The sequence below is a fragment of the Esox lucius genome, chromosome 10 (assembly GCF_011004845.1).
Source record: "Esox lucius isolate fEsoLuc1 chromosome 10, fEsoLuc1.pri, whole genome shotgun sequence".
Taxonomy (NCBI): Eukaryota; Metazoa; Chordata; class Actinopteri; order Esociformes; family Esocidae; genus Esox; species Esox lucius.
The window spans coordinates 3304013-3327011 of record NC_047578.1 but is presented as its reverse complement, the minus strand read 5'-3'; the positions used below and the strand labels follow the sequence as shown (position 1 = coordinate 3327011).

The following is a 22999-nucleotide window of genomic DNA, read 5'->3' as shown; positions in this document are numbered from 1 at the left end:
AGAGGCTTAAACCAGTATAACACAGGCTACATCGTGATAAACATTGCTATAAGATATAATTTCTATGGACATTATCCCGTAATAGAGAACATGAATCAAAGAAACACAGTCTGTTGGCGCTCATTCAAAACAACTGAGGAAATTAGACAATTCACAGAGGAGAGCTTATTATCCCAATTAAGGCACGCATTATGCCTACGTACATTTACTCAGACTGGGTATTCATATTATGCAAATAACCAAAACAAAGTTGCAGTAAAAGCAATCCATTATATAGAAATACTACTAACAACGATTCAGTCTGAATTATTAATAAAACTAATAAACAACCGGAGAGGGACACTGAGACTGGCTAAATTGATTGAGTGTATTCAGAAATGCCCGCAAAATATCGTATTTTTGTTTAAGATAGATGGAAAATACGTCTTTCCACCAATGTCACTCTTTAATAAGTTGTTAGTAACTTAGAAGGGTCACTTACCATGCTATCATAGTGTATCAATTCCAGTTCGTAGTCCGGCAGTATATCCGTTCTCTTGTTCACCAAGTCCAGGGCCATTTGAGCGGAAGGAAGGCATGCTTGGCCCCCGGGCCAGCCTCCGCTCATGGGGAAGAGAGCGCCGATGTAGAGCTTCTTCTTGCCTAGAGCCGGGCAGGACCAAAAGAGGAGTAAAGTCAGCGAGGCGAGGATCATTGTCTGACCGAGGGTGGAGCGTCGACCACTGGGTAGACCTTGACAGAACACCGCCATGTTGGACGTTTTAGATTCTTTGAAGCGTGGTTTTAAAGAAAAACAAATGTTTGTATATGCTACTGATGGTTGAGGATTGTTTTGTTCGTGCGTAAAGCAGTGCGTGTTCGCCAAGCCATAAAATATCCAACTTCTTTGAACACTAGTTACTTAAGCTGAAATGTAAAATCGTGGTTCTATTTATATTCTATTTTCTGTGTCCTGTCTCGACACTCAACACGTGTTCGTCTCGGAACAATAGTACGAAAATGAGCCAAATCCACTGACGCCAAGCAAATGATCAAGCCGTTTGGATGTAATAAGCAGAGTAGAATGATATCTTTACAGTTAGATTACACGGTAAACGCAATCAATCGCTGAGTGTAAGTTAAGTGGACAAAACAGAGACATAAGGGTCAATAAACAACACAAGCCAGTTGGAAGTCGGTTAATTGGACGTGCTCGATCGATATCAATAGCACCAAACCGCAAACGTTGCAGATGTACAAAATGAGTAGTAGGTTATCCAGCGACAATTGTTTGTGTCAGTATTTCCGCTGTCCAGGGTTCTGAAATGTAACGTAGCTATCACTGGGCGCGGGTGAAAATAGTCCAATTGCCTAAAGTCTCAGACAGAATTGAAAGAAGAGAAATGGTAAGAGGACAGCAACTCCTTACCTCCCCTCAGTAAAATACAATAAACAATTTTAAAAGGAAAATGAACAGCCTGCATCCAACGCTAGTCTACTGTTCAACCGTGCCTGTTTTATTCCTCTGTCCTTGCCCTTTCCAATTCCCTACACTCACTCCTCTCCCTGAAGGTATTGCGCTATGATGTAATTAAAACGCACGTTAGCTAACGTAGCCTACATGTTGTGTAGGACGGACCGCCGCAATACATAAACATGCCACAGTTGTCTGTCCCTGCCATCCCCTCTCGCCGCGCGCTGTCTATTAGCGAAGCGCGTGATCACAACTCCGCATCTGAACGACGGAATCCCAAACCACGGGAAAGCAGATGACGAGAGTCGCCTTGATCCCAGTTACTGTTCAGCGGTCGAAAGAACGGGAGAAAGACGGTAATGTCAGCGTTCGAGTGACCGTACATTTCTACCGAACAGATCCGAGCAATTTTTCTCCGTTAACTGCTGCAGTGTGTGAGAGATTAATATGGGGGGAGTCACTATCCACTTTGAATTTGCTATCCCTTAACACGGCCTGTCTCATTTATATCTCCTCTCTCCTTTTTCATCCATACCAGCCAACTACACACAACACTGCCTTCCTTCCCGGTTTTAGGAGCTGCTCTCGCTCTCATTCAGTCCTCTGCCACATACTGCAGCGAGAGCTCTACTAGAAGCCAATACTTTCATCACAAATGTTAAGTAAATATCAAAGTAGACTTGGATTCTCTCATTTCTTTGCCTTTTTCCGTCTCCCCCAAACCACCCCCAATCCTCTTTCAAGTGGTTCTTCACCTTTTTGATCTACTCTTTTGTTGCTTTACCATATTCTTAATGTATTTAAAAAATATCATGACATTTACTATAATGCAAATGAAACTATGATTAAATTATTCACTTCTTTGTCCCACTCCAACACACAGGTCAACATGGACTTAATAGTTGCCCCCTTAAATCTACCAGTCACACCAAACCAATCTGTGTGTGTGCGCATGTTTGTGTGTGCGTAAAAGCATCTTTAATTATGTATAGGCACACTGATGCCTGACAATGATCCTTATCTCATCACTTCTTTTGTCTTCTTTTCTTTATTCATCCATCTCTTCATTTCCAGAAGAGGCAGGACATTGCACCGTTCTTCCCTTCTTCCCATCTCTCTATCTGTCTCTCTTCTTTGTCTTCTACTTTTTCCTTCTTCTGCCAGTCTTCCTGACACAGCAATTCACTGGACTTCCTCTAATGTTCTCTGGCATCTTGATGTGTATCTCTGTATCTCCAGTGTCCCTCGATCAGTTTTCCCAGCCATCCACCTCTCTTCCTCCCCCTCTTTCCTTCACACTTCTCAGTCTCTTTTTGTTTCTCTCTGTCAATTTTCATGCTCCTTCTGGTTCGAAAGCGATGTCTCGCCCTCCTGCCTCCCAATACTCTGACTTCGCTTTGGCTTCCCCAGCGCCCTAAATTAGCTCTACGTTGAATTCGCTCTGGATGTGTAACAGGGGTGTCACTTGTAGCATGTTCAAATCAAACTGGAATGCAAATGAAAACAAATTGTATCGTCAAAGGGAACCAGTCAGTTTGTTACAGTGTTCCGATGTGCTTTGCAGGTTGCATACCTCAGCTGTCAATAGATTTAACTGACATTTACATGCAAAGCTGATTGGCAATCCTGGAGACCTTTTAAATGACAGGGTAATTTTGTAAGTAGGGAATTAGATTAAGTGGCTCGGTGCTGGAAGAAAATGTCTGCAGCACATGGGGCTGCTGATTCCATCATAACCCTCCATTTGTCTCTCACTCTCTATTCATGAGGTGATATTTCTACTTTCGCCTCAACATATAAGGTGCTTCGATGCTTCTATACTACATCAACGTATGAGGCCAGAGGCAGCGCTTCTATACTACATCAATGTATGAGGCCAGAGGCAGCGCTTCTATACTACATCAACGTATGAGGCCAGAGGCAGTGCTTCTATACTACATCAACATATGAGGCCAGAGGCAGCGCTTCTATACTACATCAACGTATGAGGCCAGAGGCAGCGCTTCTATACTACATCAACATATGAGGCCAGAGGCAGTGCTTCTATACTACATCAACGTATGAGGCCAGAGGCAGCGCTTCTATACTACATCAACGTATGAGGCCAGAGGCAGTGCTTCTATACTATATCAACGTATGAGGCCAGAGGCAGTGCTTCTATACTATATCAACGTATGAGGCCAGAGGCAGTGCTTCTATACTACATCAACGTATGAGGCCAGAGGCAGTGCTTCTATACTACATCAACGTATGAGGCCAGAGGCAGCGCTTCTATACTACATCAACGTATGAGTCCAGAGGCAGTGCTTCTATACTACATCAATGTATGAGGCCAGAGGCAGTGCTTGACATGGAGGTCCGCCTGCTTCATCTTTATCCACTGTGGTTGCTGAGGGAAGCCAGCTGAATCTCTGCCAAGGATGGTAAAGCACAGAAGATAAAATCTAAGAACCTCTCCAGGTTCGTAGTGGAACCCCACATGGTTCTGGTCAAAGGCAATGTGCTATTCCCCCTACACGCTTGGGCAACGGCTGCCACAGTACCATAATGTGGCGCACCCCATTCCAGTTATCATCTGTGATATTAGAATAGGCAGGTGAATTACAACTGTTGCTGGAGCGAACTATTAAGGAGTGTTGCTGTGATGTGCCGTAGGTTTTTGTATTTTAGTATTTATTAAGCTGCTACCTGTACTTGAGTGGTGCTTGGATTTTAACAGGAATCCAAACACAACTCAAGGAAAATGCATATTTTACTGTACGTAACAACACTCCCTCCCTCCAAGACAAACAGACAGAATACCAGCCAGCCGAGGTTGCAGTCACACCTACATCAAGCCGTATCACAACCAGAAATCACATATCAATACGCCATATAATATAGTACAGGATGCAAAACACCATAAAAAAAAATACAATAACAGTAATTTAAAAAGTATTCAACGTAGTTTATTCAGTTGTTTTCCTATCTGGTTTTCACCAGCCGGAGTTACCTGTGGTGGAAGACTATTCCATGTAGTCATGGCTCTGTTAAAAACTGTATGTCTCCCAGCCTCTGTTCTGAACCGGAGACCTCAGGGAAATGCCTCGTACAACACCGAGGTGTGTCAGAACCTTGTACCAGCCGCGTGAACAGACAGTTTAATTTTAACACCTCACCACAAAGACCAACAATGAAGCGATTTTAACCCTGGAGAGAAATTACATAAACATTACTGACATTCATCATCCATGTAGATTGAAGTGGAACGCGTGCTGTTCTGTTCTGGACCCACTGTCATTTGTCATAGCAGCAGCTCTAGGACCTGTCTGGCTGAGATGAGCGGAAAGCAGAGTGGAGCTGTGCAATAAGTTCTTCCCACATTTTACCAATGATGTGTCTTGACCGTGAAAGCTGGCTATCTATATTTACACCAAGCAGAGTAGTCTATTCAGTCATATTTTGACGAGGTTCAGTGCTGAGGGAGTGATTTGTGTAAAATACAATGGGTTTTGCTCATTTTCAGGCTGACCAGAGCTCAGTGTTAAGATGATCAGTTATTTTTCTATTCTAGCCTACGTCTACAGTATGCTGCTGGGACGTCAGCATACAAAGACACTAAGGCTCTCTTCAAGGTGAGGGAAGGTCATTTGTGAAAACAGACAACACCGAAGGCCCAAGCCAGCTGCCTTGTGGGACTCAGCAATGCCCTGGTTAAAGAGGCACCCGTTAATGAGTACCCGGTTTTCCGTTAGGGGGTGTTGATCCAATACACTGATCAGATCAGAGATGTCTGAAGCTGGTGTGACGTCTCACACGGAAGCTCACACACTTACCATGAACCTCCAACTATTTCTGTCAATGCTGACCATATTTAGTGCCATTCCCTAAAAACATGCTGAATTTTAGCTGTCTGCTCATTTCGTGTTTTGACCAAACAAAATTTTTTCCCATCGATGGCCTAAACTCAACCAGCAGAAGGACTTTCACCTAGATCCTGGGCTGACATAACTCTGCGCATAAACTGAAGTTTTTTGGCCAAGGTTTTAGGTATGCTTTCTGCTACCAGTACCTCAGGAATTTAACATCCAGGCGGTCAGGTTTTAGGTATGCTTTCTGCTACCAGTACCTCAGGAATTTAACATCCAGGCGGTCAGGTTTTAGGTATGCTTTCTGCTACCAGTACCTCAGGAATTTAACATCCAGGCGGTCGGGTTTTAGGTATGCTTTCTGCTACCAGTACCTCAGGAATTTAACATCCAGGCGGTCGGGTTTTAGGTATGCTTTCTGCTACCAGTACCTCAGGAATTTAACATCCAGGCGGTCGGGTTTTAGGTATGCTTTCTGCTACCAGTACCTCAGGAATTTACCATCCAGGTGGTCGGGTTTTAGGTATGCTTTCTGCTACCTGTACCTCAGGAATTTAACATCCAGGCGGTCGGGTACAAAGTGGTTTGTCCTTGTTTAAAGACAGCAATAATGTTTTCATCTTCCAAACTAACTTTGCGGAATTCAAAATGACAGTGGTTGTCTTTCATTATCCGGTCGGTTACACATGAATATGCAAAAAAAGCTACGCGTTTATTGTTGGCGTGTCTAGGTTTGCTTATCTTGTCAGAAAATAAGTAATTAGAGTGGTTGGCCCTATCAAGGGATTTTGTTATAAATAAGCCACCTGCCTCAATGAAGGAAGGAGCTTAGCTTTTGGAGTTTGCATCTCTGCTCAGAAGTGTCCTACCATCTAGGTGTCACACTGAGGCCCTTGTCCTTCCCCCAGCCAGTGATAAGAACGTAACCGTGAAAAACATAGCTTTGGTTACAGTATCTTAGCAGCAGGCCCGTCAGTCGGCCATTCCACTATCCCGCCCGCTCATTAGGCTGTTCCACAGAAATCTACGATGATTAATTCATGGCGCTGCTTAATGGATTCCTTGATCCGAACGAGGTTAATTCAATCCGATCTGAATGCCAACTTGGGCGTCCCTCGTTGTTGTCATTTCGAGGAGCCGGAGGTGCCGGGCCTGTCAGCCGTGAGAGCCGTCCGGCTTGGTTGCCTGTCGCGGAATTGGTATGCACCATGACGCCCGACGGGCCAGTCTCTATGCCGACGGGCCAGTCTCTATGCCGACGGGAGGGAGATGAAGTCCTGTGTGAGAAAACAGCCCATCCTGTCAGTCGCCGGGGACACGGCGCGGAACTGTAAAGCACCGAACAAACAGAAGTAGGCTGTGATTTGGGCCGTGTGTAGAGTCCCTGTGTCAGGGCGCGGCATATGCCTGCCACACACGCCGCGGTCGGCCACTTCAGACAGAATACGGCCTCCATTGGGACACAGAAGACGGTGTCAGCATTGTGAGTTTGGGCACAGTGCAGTACGCTGCGCGGGGAGGAAGGAGCCACGGTTCAATCCCAAACATCCCCCTAACCCCTAAACACCGCACTATCCCTGGCAAAAGCTCTACTGGTCATCGTTCAAGGTAGTGCACTGCACAGGGGGAGCAGGGCGCTGCTTTGGACTCGTGCTACGAGACCTTGGCACCTTTCCCTGATAATGAGGACGGAGTGGACAGACTCCTACTGGAAGATCAAACACACCAACAGAGAAAAATCTAGATCAGTACAAACACACACACACACACAATGCATTTGCATCAATGCACATACAAATACACTCTCACTCCCACACACAGATAATATCAGCCGGTTACCACTACAACAACACTCTCCCTCAACACTCAAGTACAACTCAACATCTCTCTCTCTCTCTGTAGCTATGTAACTATCTCTCTTGATCTCAATCTTTTTCCTCCTGTTTTTACCTCTCTCTCTCTCCACCTCTCTCTCTCTCCACCTCTCTCTCTCTCCACCTCTCTCTCTCTCCACCTCTCTCTCTCCACTTCGGCGGATACGCTCCACTTATTGTAGTGTTGGGACATGTGAAACCACTCACGCTGCAGGAGTGCGCCAGCTAGCTCCAAAGCCTTTAACAGGCACTGCCTACCCAGCGCCGTGCCAGGAGGAGTGGTACTGAGACAACACCTTAATTACCCAACATGCACGGCACGGAACAGGGCACTGACAGGAAGTGATGTAGCAACGCGTCTTCGGGTCATTCTGGACACAAATTGTTTGCAGTGTGTTCACCATACAGACTAACGAGGACCAAGCCCACACACACACACACATATGAATGAACATGTACACTCAATGTCACGCACATTCATGTATGCTCTAGCCACAGAGCTTGATGCGGCTAGTATCAGACATCGGTTTCAGCCATTGTTGAACAGAAATATGCCAGCCAGAACTAATTCAAAGAAAAATCACATTTGTTCCCCTTCAATGCGCATTCAAAAAACAATGAGGTGCATGTCTGTCCCCTCTGGTGTCACGGAAGGAGGGGGGCACAGATATAGCCTGGCAGTAGCTGTGCTGGGGGGTGGGGGGCAGAGATATAGCCTGGCAGTAGCTGTGCTGGGGGGTGGGGGGCAGAGATATAGCCTGGCAGTAGCTGTGCTGGGGGGTGGGGGGGGGGGGCAGAGATATAGCCTGGCAGTAGCTGTGCTTGGGGGTGGGGGGGGGCACAGATATAGCCTGGCAGTAGCTGTGCTGGGGGGTGGGGGGGGGGGGGGGGCAGAGATATAGCCTGGCAGTAGCTGTGCTGGGGGGTGGGGGGGGGCACAGATATAGCCTGGCAGTAGCTGTGCTGGGGGGTGGGGGGGGGCAGAGATATAGCCTGGCAGTAGCTGTGCTGGGGGGTGGGGGGGGGCACAGATATAGCCTGGCAGTAGCTGTGCTGGGGGGTGGGGGGGGGCACAGATATAGCCTGGCAGTAGCTGTGCTGGGGGGGGGGCAGAGATATAGCCTGGCAGTAGCTGTGCTTCTGTGACGGGGTTGATTGGACTGTGTGCCCCTTTTAAAAAAACAATGTGGTACATGTTTGTCGCCCCTGGTATGGTGAACGGCCGGGTGGGATGTCGGGGGGGGGGTGGCAGAGATTGGAGCTGGCATTGGTGGCATCTCTGTGATGGGCTTGATGGGACTGTTGGTTCCAGGCTACATCTGGTATTCATGGGCTCTGTGTATCTGGCTCAGACAAAGTGAAGGAGACTGGGAGCCACTGCTTCATTTATAAATCGGTAGCTCCTGAGACACATCGGCAGAGAGAGGTGGATCTGGTGGGCACCGAGGTACTGGAACGTAGGGCTCGGTTGGCTGAGTAAAGGGGGACGGGGTGTGCATGTCTATTCACCTGCCAGTTCCTACAGCCTGACTCAGCGAAGGGAGTAAATCGATTCGAATGAAGCACACCCGTATAAGCACCGATCGAGGACAATAAATAGCTAAAACTTTCACAATCTTGTCAGAGGGTACGGAGACTAGAACGACAGTCTGCAGGAATGGCGGCTAATGAGCTTTGTTTTTATGAAAATGTCTATAGTGCAAGGTGCACAGTGATGGAAAAAGACGAATGGACACTGGATTTGTGGAAAATAAGCGCTGGAACAAACTGAGCAAAATCTCTAAATAAGCAATGCTAAGAACAAAGAAATGCCCTGGACCTACAAGCTGGATTCCTGGAATCAGGGGAGAACCATTGAGAAATCAGGATTTGTAATAACAAGATTTCTGGAGGAACTGTTACATTACTGGAAGTTTTGTAATTGATTTATTGCTGTATCATTAATGATCATTATTTACACAAATTATGACATTGCTAACATTTACATTTTAGTAATTTAACACCTTCAGTCCTTGTCTCAGGGTAGTTAGTTACTGTACACAAATCACATATCACAAAGATTCCATGAAGAGGTTTTACATACCAATACAATACATTGCACAATATATTCCTAAAAATGTGTGCACTATTATTTGTATATTTGTGAGTATCGTCATATAATAGATCACAAACAGAAACTTGACTTTAAAGAACCCCTTGAACAAAAAGTGCTGTGACCTATCTGTCCCGAGTCCTTTTCTGTTTTCACGATAACATACAGTGGGGAGAACAAGTATTTGAAACACTGCCGATTTTGCAGGTTTTCCTGCTTACAAAGCATGTAGAGGTCCAAAAATACAGAAAATCACATTGTATGATTTTTAAATAATTAATTAGCATTTTATTGCATGACATAAGTATTTGATCACCTACCAACCAATAAGAATTCCGGCTCTCACAGACCTGTTCGTTTTTCTTTAATAAGCCCTCCTGTTCTCCACTCATTACATGTATTAACGGCACCTGTTTGAACTTTTTACCTGTATAAAAGACACCTGTCTACACACTCAATCAAACAGACTCCAACCTTTCCACAATGGCCAAGACCAGAGAGCTGTGTAAGGACATCAGGGATAAAATCGTTGACCTGCACAAGGCTGGGATGGGCTACAGGACAATAGGCAAGCAACTTGGTGAGAAGGCAACAACTGTTGGCGCAATTATTAGAAAATGGAAGAAGTTCAAGATGTCGGTAAATCTCCCTCGGTCTGGGGCTCCATGCAAAATCTCACCTCGTGGAGCATCAATGATCATGAGGAAGGTGAGGGATCAGCCCAGAACTACACGGCAGGATCTGGTCAATGACCTGAAGAGAGCTGGGACCACAGTCTCAAAGAAAACCATTAGTAACACACTACGCCGTCATGGATTAAAATCCTGCAGCACACGCAAGGTCCCCCTGCTCAAGCCAGTGCATGTCCAGGCATGTCTGAAGTTTGCCAATGACCATCTGGATGATCCAGAGGAGGAATGGGAGAAAGTCATGTGATCTGATGAGAGAAAAATTTAGCTTTTTGGTCTAAACTCCACTCGCCATGTTTGGAGGATTAAGGATGAGTACAACCCCAAGAACACCATCCCAACAGTGAAGCATGGAGGTGGAAACATCATTACTTGGGGATGCTTTTCTGCAAAGTGGACAGGACGACTGCACCGTATTGAGGGGAGGATGGATGGGGCCATGTATCGCGAGATCTTGGCCAACAACCTCCTTCTCTCAGTAAGAGCATTTAAGATGGATTGTGACAACGACCTGAAACACACAGCCAGGGCAACTAAGGAGTGGCTCCGTAAGAAGCATCTCAAGGTCCTGGAGTGGCCTAGCCAGTCTCCAGACCTGAACCCAATAGAACATCTTTGGAGGGAGCTGGAAGTCCGTATTGCCCAACGACAGCCCCGGAACCTGAAGGATCTGGAGAAGGTCTGTGTGGAGGATGTGCCAAAATCCCTGCTGCAGTGTGTGCAAACCTGGTCAAGAACTACAGGAAACGTATGATCTCTGTAATTGCAAACAAAGGTTTCTGTACCAAATATTAAGTTCTGCTTTTCTTATGTATCAAATACTTATGTCATGCAATAAAATGCTAATTAATTACTTAAAAATCATACAATGTGATTTTCTGGATTTTTGTTTTAGATTCCATCTCTCACAGTTGAAGTGTACCTATGATAAAAATTACCGACCTCTACATGCTTTGTAAGTGGGAAAACCTGCAGAATCGGCAGTGTATCAAATACTTGTGCTCCCCACTGTATGGCGGTCTGGTCTATCGAGACTTCTTTTTACAATTTCCAATAGAAGGACAGACAAAATGTCTGTCCTGCCCAATATGTCTTTCCTGTTAAAGATGGGTCTGTCCCATTTACGGTCTGTCCTGTTTAATTTGTCAGTACTGTTCGATTTGTCTCTCTTGTTCAGTATGTCTGTCCTGTTGAAGATGGGTCTATACAGCTTGATATATGTCTGCCTTGTTCAATATGTCTGTCTTGTTCAGCATGTCTGTTCTGTTTCTAAACTCAATGAATCCCTGACTGGTGATTTACTCCTCCTTTAGCCAAATTGAAAATGGACAGCCAGAGTCACCACAACACGAACACTAACTAACACACACACACACACACACACACACACACACACACACACTCATTACCATATCACACCATCTGGACGGAGGGGGAGAAAATAAAACCAGCGACACTACATCTAACTCACAAATGCCACACTATTCCCTACATAGGGCACAACGTCCAGAGACTTGGGGCCTTATATCACTGAATGGTACACTACTTTTGACCAAGGCCCATTGGCACCCTATCCTCTGACACTGCCCTCCTCTGGGCCTCGGTCTGAAGTGTGTCACACCATGTGGGGTGCAAATCAGAGCTTTCATTAAAGTCCTGAATGATACGTTTTGGTCAGAATGGGGGGGGTGACTCAGGTGGCTGCCTTCACAATGCGAGGACATACGATTGGCCGTGTGTGTTACCAGGTCACAGTGGGGCCATGTGATTGGCTGCTCAGGTTTCCAGGTCACAGCAGGGCATCTGATTGGCCCCACAGGCTGCCAGATCACCGTGGGCAACGGAGGGAACAAGCTGAAATGTACCTCACACTGAAATTCTAAGGGGGCCTGAGGGGGGCCTGCTGAAATCTAATCCTCTCTCTTCCAAACCACATGAATCTAACAGGCTAGTTTTTTCAAAGTAGATCACGCCCTGAAAGGAGAGAGATAGGAAGAAGAGAGGATAAAGGCTGGTCTCATTTGTAGCATTAGTCCTTAACCTCCTACTCATCCTCCTTTTCCTGCTCATCCTTTTCATTGCGCCATGGAATGCAGTCATTGACTAGGCAACTCAATCTGCTCAATTTCCCAGCAAATTGCATTTGTTCATGAACATTTGGGGGACACAAATTACATCATCAGGATCACGCACACACGCTCGCACACACGTACACAAAACAAAGGCACACCTCCCACACATGGTGATAAAAAAGAATGCATTTAGTTGCATATGGGTGGCAGTGGAGGAACATTTAAAGAGACAGAGAATACAACAGAATCAGTCAGGCCTATTCCTCAAAAGATAAACCATCCCTGTCTCTATCGGAACCGTTTCTAACAGAGCTGTTTTTATCTGAACTGTCTCTATCGAAACCGTTTCTAACAGAGCTATTTTTATCTGAACTGTCTCTATCGGAACCGTTTCTAACAGAGCTATTTTTATCTGAACTGTCTCTATCGGAACCGCTTCTAACAGAGCTGTTTTTATCTGAACTGTCTCTATCGGAACCGCTTCTAACAGAGCTGTTTTTATCTGAACTGTCTCTATCGGAACCGTTTCTAACAGAGCTGTTTTTATCTGAACTGTCTCTATCGGAACCGTTTCTAACAGAGCTGTTTTTATCTGAACTGTCTCTATCGGAACCGTTTCTAACAGAGCTGTTTTTATCTGAACTGTCTCTATCGGAACCGTTTCTAACAGAGCTGTTTTTATCTGAACTGTCTCTATCGGAACCGTTATCTGAACTGTGAATCATTGGCTATGGAACCCTCCCTCCTCTTCCTCCTACTGCTGCTTCTTCTTTCACACCAGAAATACACTCACCTAAAGGATTATTAAGAACACCATACTAATACTGTGTTGACCCCCTTTCGCCTTCAGAACTGCCTTAATTCTACGTGGCATTGATTCAACAAGGTCCTGAAGCATTCTTCAGAAATGTTGGCCCATATTGATAGGATAGCATCTTGCAGTTGATGGAGATTTGTGGGATGCACATCCAGGGCACGAAGCTCCCGTTCCACCACATCCCAAAGATGCTCTATTGGGTTGAGATCTGGTGACTGTGGGGGCCATTTCAGTACAGTGAACTCATTGTCATGATCAAGAAACCAATTTGAAATGATTCGAGCTTTGTGACATGGTGCATTATCCTGCTGGAAGTAGCCATCAGAGGATGGGTACATGGTGGTCATAAAGGGATGGACATGGTCAGAAACAATGCTCAGGTAGGCCGTGGCATTTAAACGTTGGCCAATTGGCACTAAGGGGCCTAAAGTGTGTCAAGAAAACATCCCCCACACCATTACACCACCACCACCAGCCTGCACAGTGGTAACAAGGCATGATGGATCCATGTTCTCATTCTGTTTACGCCAAATTCTGACTCAACCATCTGAATGTCTCAACAGAAATCGAGACTCATCAGACCAGGCAACATTCTTCCAGTCTTCAACTGTCCAATTTTGGTGAGCTTGTGCAAATTGTAGCCTCTTTTTCCTATTTGTAGTGGAGATGAGTGGTACCCGGTGGGGTCTTCTGCTGTTGTAGCCCATCCGCCTCAAGGTTGTGCGTGTTGTGGCTTCACAAATGCTTTGCTGCATACCTCGGTTGTAACGAGTGGTTATTTTCTATCAGCTTGAATCAGTCGGCCCATTCTCCTCTGACCTCTAGCATCAACAAGGCATTGTCGCCCACAGGACTGCCGCATACTGGATGTTTTTCCCTTTTCACACCATTCTTTGTAAACCCTAGAACTGGTGGTGCGTGAAAATCCCAGTAACTGAGCAGATTGTGAAATACTCAGACCGGCCCGTCTGGCACCAACAACCATGCCACGCTCAAAAATGCTTAAATCACCTTTCTTTCCCACTCAGACATTCAGTTTGGAGTTCAGGAGATTGTCTTGACCAGGACCACACCCCTAAATGCATTGAAGCAACTGCCATGTGATTGGTTGATTAGATAATTGCATTAATGAGAAATTGAACAGGTGTTCCTATTTAGGTGAGTGTATATACCTCTCTTCAAGTCCTTAACCCTCCTCCCTCCCCTGTTCCCCTTAACACAGTCCAGTGTAATATAGTCCACCCTCCTTATAACCCTCCTCACAGCAGCGGCATCAGAAAAGCTTCACAAGCAAACCGGATGAAGTCCAAAACTGGGATACAGTCAGTCTTTTCAGGTTGTCATTTTCTTCATTGTCCTCCTCGTCCTCCGAATACATCACATACACCTGCGTCATCTCACACAGATGTCTTCATCTTTCTCTTCTTCCCCACATACCCTTCCACGTTTGACCGCAGGAGCGGTCTAGAAAATGACAACATTTTCAATTTGAGGAAAAGTTTCTCAAGTACGCAAGGGGCATTTCAGTCGAACCTGTTTTCTTATGATTTAACTATGGCCACAACGCTTACAGAAATGCATGGCCTTATGTAACAATTTTTTCAGATTGTTTCAAAGATTAAAGTAGAAATATCAAATTTCAAATAACCTAATTTCACCAGCATAACTGGTAAAAACATGAAAAAAGAAAGTATCCCGTGTGGATAGGCCAAGTACCCCCAGGGGTCCTTGTCCCCCTGGTTGGGAACCATTAATCTAGCCTATTGTAGAGGATGTTTTTTTTTTTTTGAATGACTTACATAAGCTATTGCAAAAGACTAAATAAATTAAACAGATAATGAAATCTCCTTGAGACAAGACAACAGTCAATTCCAGGAATGGCTGCCAAATCATAATTGCAGGATTTGATTGAGCCTGAAGTCTGTACTGCTAAGGGACCTGGGGAATTATGGTCAGTCAATAGAAAATGTTGTGTTCTTGGGAAAAATATTTAATTTTAGGACAGTATTGGCAGATATTATACAGATAGGAAAGTTAAAAGGCCCTTCTGAGACATGGTTGAATGGAGGGAAGTATTACAAACAATAACAGGATAGAAAATAGAAAATTGGATGGCAGTGTCCTGTTTTTGGGAGGGGGTTAGTAATGAATATTGTTGTCTTGCCTCTAGTGACTTCTAGTGGCAGTTTGGGCGCCTGTGAGCAAAATCAAGGTAGAATACCGGAGAATGTATCTCATGTATCACATATGAATCTGGACATTGATGGCACCTGGTCTACCAGGGGTTACGTAAAGTAGATGGCACCTGGTCTACCAGGGGTTACGTAAAGTAGCTGGCACCTGGTCTACCAGGTGTTATGTAAAGTAGATGGCACCTGGTCTACCAGGGGTTAAGTAAAGTAGATGGCACCTGGTCTACCAGGGGTTAAGTAAAGTAGATGGCACCTGGTCTACCAGGGGTTACGTAAAGTAGATGGCACCTGGTCTACCAGGGGTTACGTAAAGTAGCTGGCACCTGGTCTACCAGGGGTTACGTAAAGTAGATGGCACCTGGTCTACCAGGGGTTACGTAAAGTAGATGGCACCTGGTCTACCAGATGTTATGTAAAGTAGCTGGGCCTTAAATTACAAAGTGGATATCCTGAAATGGGGGACGGGGTAATTTTCTTTTATTTCAGTGGCACATTCCTTCACTAAAACAGACAGACGTACTCAATTTGACATGCACTTAAAAATGTAGTTTTTAACCAATTTACCCTTGCTTCAGGGCATTAATAAACCCATATATTTTTCAGTTATTTAGCAGACTTATCCTGAGCGTCTTAAAGAAATAGCACTTTCATCCTGAAATAGGTGGGACAGCCACACAGCCCAGGGGTACTAAGCACACCTTACCCAATGAAATAGCCAGGGTTACGCCAATTCCTGAACTCCAACTCTCCCGAACTTGCTGGAAGTTGCTATAATAACCCCGGGCCAAAATCAGAAACTGGTCATCTTGAAATTTGTGATTTAAACACACTTTTTCCAAGCATCCGTATTTAAATCCTAGCCACAAAGCACAGTTATTCATGTGGGATCAACTTATGACATTCAGGAGAGAATCTCAAAGCCTTGAAAAAGCTTCCTGCAACCCTTCTTGAGTCTGACAGGAGTTGTGTTGTCTTGGGTCCTGAGACATCGATGCGACGGGACTGGGAAACGTGCAGTCATCAGTGGTCTCTACGTGTTTGGCTGGGAGACCACTGCAGATCCAATTGCTGGCCCTTTTCTTTGACTGTTTTTAGCTATAACAAATGCCATCGAAATGCAAGCCAGTCTGCTATCCTTCTGTGTTGGCACTGTGTTAAGAGCCCTTCAGTGAAGTGACACTGTAAGTCCCACTCAAGCCGGTTCATACAAGGAGACCCACCCACACAGACGGATATTTCATTCCACAGGCGTGCTCGAGGCGTAGGCCCGGGTGATGCAGGCCAGCGCACTCTCATATCGACATTGATGTATAGTAAATGCAAATGGCGTCTTCCTCTGTTCAGCCACCAACACCGAGGGCACCCAAGCAATCCCATAAATGACTAGAACAACAAAACAGCGCACCCAATGTAGACTGAGAAACAAGTTTTTTTCTTTAAATTGACAACATGCTGACAGTAAAAATTCCGCTCCGCTTTCTTGACATAATGAGTCCTGCAGACCTCAGTTTTCTCCCACCTGAGCTTCCACCCGGTCACATTGTCATGTGTCTCACAGAAGAACCAGGGTTAGCTGCACTTGGTGCAGAACCGCGCAGTATGCATCACCCTGAAACATACACAGAGAGGAAACCTCAACGCACGTCCAACACTCCCTCTTGGCTTTGAATCAAGGACACACCGACTCCTTCACTATTGTTTCTGGTAAGAGATGTAGATGTGTAAAAGGTGCTAGGATGTTGTGTTCAGACAGTTAACACACGGCTCAGACACCCAGCAATACCACACAAGGCGTTCCATTGGAGGTCCCTTCGAAGACCCCCAGGTCCCAGAACGGTGTCTTCGAAGTCCACATCACTGAACAGAGACTTGACTACAACTCTGACACTCAGGCTAGCAACAACATCTAATTTATAAACACATAAAACAACAAAGGGGACTTAAAACAGATAAAATGACACCTAATAGCAGAAAAGGGACTTAAAATAGAAAGGCTCTTAAAACAGATTTTAAAAAAGCACAACTGGGACTTTGAAGAGACAGATAACCTATTAGGTATTATGTATGTGTGTAGTGAATTGCTATTGGGTAGGCACTCAACATGGTCTATTTTGATGTATATCTACGCCCCAGGAAGAGTAACCACTGCTTTGGCTGCGGCTAATGAGGATCACAATAAAATAATAAAAACTAATTGGGTATGATTCCGGGCTGGATACACAGGACACAAATAGACACCAATTATTCTGGGATTTTGACGAGGAGCAGTGAGGAGAGGGCCGTGACACACTGGACCAGAAGACCGGCTTTGAATAAGACCGCTCCTGAACCTCTTCCATCTCCGGTCAAACACTGATTTCCTTTGCTTTACACTTCCTTCCACTCACTGTGTCCATTCCGCTTCGTCTCTTTCTCCGGTCCCCTTTTTTTTACTCTCTCTCCACGCCATTCCTCTCTCTGCCCCTCTATCTTCCTCTCTCACTCCTCTCATTCTCATTCCTGTTCAATGTAATAATGTTAACGCGAGCTGCAGTGCATCCATAAAACACACTTTAATCTCCCTGGCTGTCAGTGTGTGAAGTGGATCGTGCCCTAGCTATTTCGGGCTCCCCAATTCCTCATGTTTAGGGTGCAACTATTGTCGTTCTAACTCCACATTCGCAGTGAACAAGTGTCATGAAATAAGAATGCGACATTTACCAAATTATGAAATAAAGCTTGGATGAATGAATGAAAAGCTAGTTTGTATCCGTAATACAACATCTCAAAAACAAAACAGTTTTCAGTTTGTTCTGAATGCCCAATTCAAGGAAGAAAATGCTAAGTGTAATAGAGTGTCTGAAGGAATGACCCTGTCACTGACAACTACCATTGGGGTCTCATCATATATACACACACACACACGTATACATATAAACACTCACCATACAGCCCATTCTACTGTACACCCCCCTAATCCCTGCAGTAGAAGCTGCATCGACATAAATGTGCTTATAAATATGCATTGATATACACTGCAGTGTAAATATTCATTAATGTACACTGCAGTGTACATAAGCGTTGAAAAACACTGCAGTGTACATATGCGGTGACATACACTGCAGTGTAAATATGCGGTGACATACACTCCAGTGTAAATATGCGTTGACATACACAGCTCAAATGGGTAAGCAGCAAGGCACAAGTGGGTGTGCTATATGGTCAATATACCACAGTTAAGGGCTGTTCTCTGGTAGGGTCTCTGACACAGGGATGCAATCATTTTCAACACCTTCTGTGGCCCCGTTGACAGCTGGACATCAAAACTCCGCTGGGGTGTCTACTTCTACACACGCTTCATTCCGTGACGTCCGTGACGTGCATCCTGTCCAACCAGAACGTCCGGCTCGTTTCTGGGCTCCGAGACTTCAAGGCAGAATGGAAGGCACCCCTCCCCATTTCAGGAAAGGCACGTTGTTCCAGCACGGCCCGGAAGACACAGGGAGCAGTGATGGAAACAACGATAAATCCCAGCTGTCACGACCATGACATCAGTGGCAGAGGACGCCAAGGGTCTGTCCCAAATGGAAAACTTCCCTACAGGGCACTGCTTTGAGGAGAGAGGCCTGGACATGTATCCCAAATGGCAGCCCGGTGGGCTGTGGTGTTTTGGCCGGGTTGTGATGTTGCAGACCAGGTGGGCTGTGGTGTTTTGCCCGGGTTGAGATGTTGCAGACCAGGTGGGCTGTGGTGTTTTGGCCAGGTTGCTGTGAAGAACATTACTGGACACCGGGGTGATGCCGAGGTTGTGTATCCCAAACAACCTCCTATGCGGTGAGCATAGCACACTATAAAGCAAATAGTGTGTCTTTCAAAACAAACATCTGCTGTGCTGTAGTAAAGAGGTGCGGAAGGTTAAACTAGGAGTGGTGGAATTAGTGTGTGTTGTCACTAGTGCAGCAGCAGATGTGACCTGGGAGCCCCATCTGATTGGTGGGACATTAATGCACCCCCCAGCTGCCCGTTTACTTCCTGGAAGACATGTCTGTGACCTTTAAACCCTGTGCTTTTCATTACTCCCCTTGTAGAGACTGCTGAATTATTCATGTGCGGCGCTAAGTGTTGATCTGTGATGTTACGCCGCGTTTACAACACGCTTCACTCATCCGCCGTTCCCCTCAGTTTTATTATCTCGTTTCTTCTCCTCTGCTCTCACTTTCTCGTTCCCTTCGTCTTTTCTCACTAAATATAAACAGCTCTCTCCTTATCTCGCTCATTAATTTACAAATGGCCCAGAGTCTCATGAAGCGCTCAGCAGAAGAGGCTGTGCACGTCGTGCTTCTAGCCGTGAGTCTCTGGATGAGGGTGACTCCTGAACGACTGCAATGGAAATGGAAAATGCACGTTCATAATGTCACGGGAAGACCACGCTGGGTTGGGACCTTCAGGGGGACCTTCTGCGACAGTGTTTACGTTTCCCAGGCGAGTGGCTACCCACGTTAACTCACTCCCTCACAATCACTCCACCCACACACACACACACGATCACACACAAACACACATAAGCATGCGTTTCCTACACACATATATGAACAAAATATAGATACACTATACAGAGTTGCCACACACACATGCCTTAAGTTTACATTCAGATTTCCCTCCTCCACCTACACACACGCACAGACAGACACACACACACACACAAAGCCTCCGCTCTGACCTTTTCCCCCACTGGGCTCGTTCCAGGTAGTTGGGGTTAGCAGGGGGACGTCCCACAGTGACCAAAGACCTCCCACTGCTCAGCTCTCTGTCTTAATTAAAGATCTACTTCCTGCTGCTACCTGCTGTCTTGGGCCCTGCTGACATCACTTCTGACATCACTGCCGACATCCAGATTAATGCTCGGTCTCACTTGACAATGCAAGCCTCAACATAGAGTGCACAGCTCCATGCTACAGAGAAAGCCTGTGGTACAATATTACGTTACACCCACGTTACACCCAACGATTAGAACAACACCTCACAGACCGGCTTGGAGAACACCTCACAATTATAACATTTATAGCAGCGAGCAACTATATTACTGTCATTATTAAATGCATTTGAAATCAAAGGCCCTGTATGTTGAAATGAGCCCCCTGAGATTACAAGATCATTGTGTTTCTTTAGGTCAAAGGTCGACTTTGACCTAAAGAAACACCTTTAGAAAAAGAATCCTATTTTGAATCTATTCTGAATGCATGACAGACCTGCACAGCAGATGATGCGTGTCCAACGTGTGACAGCCGCGTGACCCGGGCCGTGACGGACGCTATTGGTTGTTTGCAGCAACGCTGTCTCCTCGCGTCGCTTATTAACAAGATGCCCGATTTAACCCAGTGGCTTGGAACTGTGGGTGTTCAATTGAGTGTTTGCCTGGCGTCAGCTCCCCGAGAGGACGCAGCGATTTACTCCGGTCCGTGGCTGCGGCCCAGAGGGCACCCTGTTCTGTGCGCACGTACAGTAGTGGCCCCTGTTCAAATCTAGTGCACTAGGTAAGGCACTGACTGCCATTTGGGACACAGCCTGTCTTATCCATAATTGAAGTGGTAGACGTTATAAAACTAGGCTGCATGGAACACTAAAAGCAAAAGAACAGGCAGGAAAATACCAAGGATATAGCTACCTCAACTGTTGATTGATTAGCTATTTCGCTGGCAGTGGTTGCCAGTCTCGGAGGTCTGAAGTGACCTTTGACTTCCGCCAACCTAGTCACTTGGAACAAACACTACTTCCACCATGGTTTATGGCAACAAACGCTATTCCTGCCCTGTTTTATGGAAGCAAACGCTATTTCTGCCCTGTTTTATGGAAGCAAACGCTATTCCTGCCCTGTTTTATGGAAGCAAACGCTATTTCTGCCCTGTTTTATGGAAGCAAACGCTATTTCTGCCCTGTTTTATTTTAACAAACAATTTCTGCCATTTTTTATTTTAACAAAGACTATTTACGGCATGTTTTATTTCAACAGTATCAATTTCTGGCATGTTTTATGATAACAAAAACTATTTTTGCCCACATTTTATTTCACCAAAATCTATTTCCACCATGTTTTACTTTAAAAAACCATGTTTTATTGGGACAAACACTATTTCCGCCATGTCATGTGCCTTGCTGCAAACTGTCTCTGCTGTTCATCAATCAATCAATCAAAATTTATTTATAAAGCGCTTTTTACAACAGCAGTTGTCACAAAGTGCTTTACAGAGACACCCGGCCTTAAACCCCAAGGAGCAAACAACAGTAGTGTTGAATTTCAGTGGCTAGGAAAAACTCCCTAAGAAGGTCGAATTTTAGGAAGAAACCTAGAGAGGACCCAGGCTCAGAGGGGTGACCAGTCCTCTTCTGGCTGTGCCGGGTGAGATATTAAGAGTCCAGGCGGGCTGAAGTGGCAGACGAGCCAGGACACTCTGGAGTTAGTCAGCCGACACACAGGACTCAGGTGGGTTTGCGGCAAATTTGACGAAAAGGCAGGGAACATTCCGCCTCCATGGGGTCATAACAGAACACTCTCTGCCATTTGCTAAATAGACAGCAGACAAATCTCTCTCTCCATCTCTCTCTCCATCTCTCTCTCCGTCTCTCCCTCCCTGTCTTCATCTCCCTCGATCCCCAATCACTGTTTCTTCTGTCATGGTTCCTTCCATCATTCCCTTTCTATTTTGATCAACTCTCTCGTTCCCTCCTCTCTCTTTCACTCTCGGTCCCTATCTTTCGGCTGTATTATTGCCATCAGCTCACGCCAGAGTGATGCCCTACCTTCAACAGCGGAGACAAAAAGCTACCCTCATTATTTCCTTTAGAAATGTAGGACCAACACTTGTGTCAGCTATCCAACAATCAAAGCCTGGCGATTCCTCCGTTGCCATTGGCTGCGAAGCGGCTTTCGTTGATATCAAGGGAAACGTTCGCTCAACGGCTGATTACTGTGGCAGAGCCATCGCTCTCCCTCCATTTCCGCCGTTTCTCCCTCGCTCTCTCTCTCTTCTTGTTTCCCCCCCCCACCCCCCCCTCTCTCTCATATCCCATAAGCATTATTTGTATCTTCTAACTCGTGCGTATTGTGACACGGACACAGCTATTAATCCACTTATCCAACGCCGTCCGGGGCGCGACACTCAGAGCGCCTCTCAAATGCCGCCCTATTCCATGCAGTTCGCTGCACGTCCCCGGAGTCTAGGTGCGCCTCTTTTACCCTGGTTCACTAAGCAGGGAGTTAGGGCACCGTTTGGGACTCCGGGCGATCCGGGCCGTGGCGCCATTCGGGAAAAACAACGAATGCCATCACCGCCGTGTTAACGATTTCCTGTGTAACCGGAACTCCTCAAGACAAACTGCAATTTCAGTGTAGACATGGTGTCTGTGTTTCGACATGTGATGAAACATATGACGAGGTATGATGAAAGAGAAAGCACCCCCCCCCCATATAAAAGTTATACGGGTAGCCTGACAGTGAGTCCTCATCTTTTAAAGAGACTGAAGAAAGTCATCACGTCCCTAAGCACCCTTAAAGAGTTCTGGCGATGCACCTTCAAGATTCTCGGGGGACAAAGACAGTATAGGAGCAACAGTACCAGAACGGAAGACTGGAATCAAGCTTCTGTCCCCTGAAGGTTACGGTGTTAATTCGCTTTCACACACACTCGACGTGCACACATAAACACACTCACTCACATATTCAGTCCAGGCTGATTTATCACCTACACTGGTCCCTTTGCATGTCCCTATTCTTATTTATTTATTTCACATATCCCGTTTACTTGATTTATATGTACTTTTTTTATTGTAGATTTTGGAATCTCCCTTTCCTTTTTGCACTGTAAAACTATAATAAACCGACAGCATCGTACTGGGATTCATAAGCGCTTTTGCTGGATCCATAAAAATATCTTCCCATGTGCATGAGAACAATAAAACTAGCACGTCTAAACTATTGCGAAAGGG

At 45.6% G+C, this 22999-nt stretch overlaps 1 protein-coding gene across 6 annotated transcripts in view; it reads right to left on the bottom strand.

Annotated features, from left to right (window-relative positions):
- Positions 1–22999, bottom strand: part of gabbr1b (gamma-aminobutyric acid (GABA) B receptor, 1b) — a 115787-nt gene that overhangs the window by 52952 nt on the left and 39836 nt on the right. For 5 of the 6 annotated variants that reach the window (XM_029122772.2, XM_029122771.2, XM_029122773.2 and 2 more), the window contains one exon: positions 482–642. In XM_029122772.2, coding sequence (XP_028978605.1) covers positions 482–642 — 161 coding nt within the window. Of the gene's footprint in view, positions 1–481; positions 643–1408; positions 1915–22999 lie in introns of those variants that run through there. The other variant, XM_034294714.1, reaches the window with a different exon arrangement.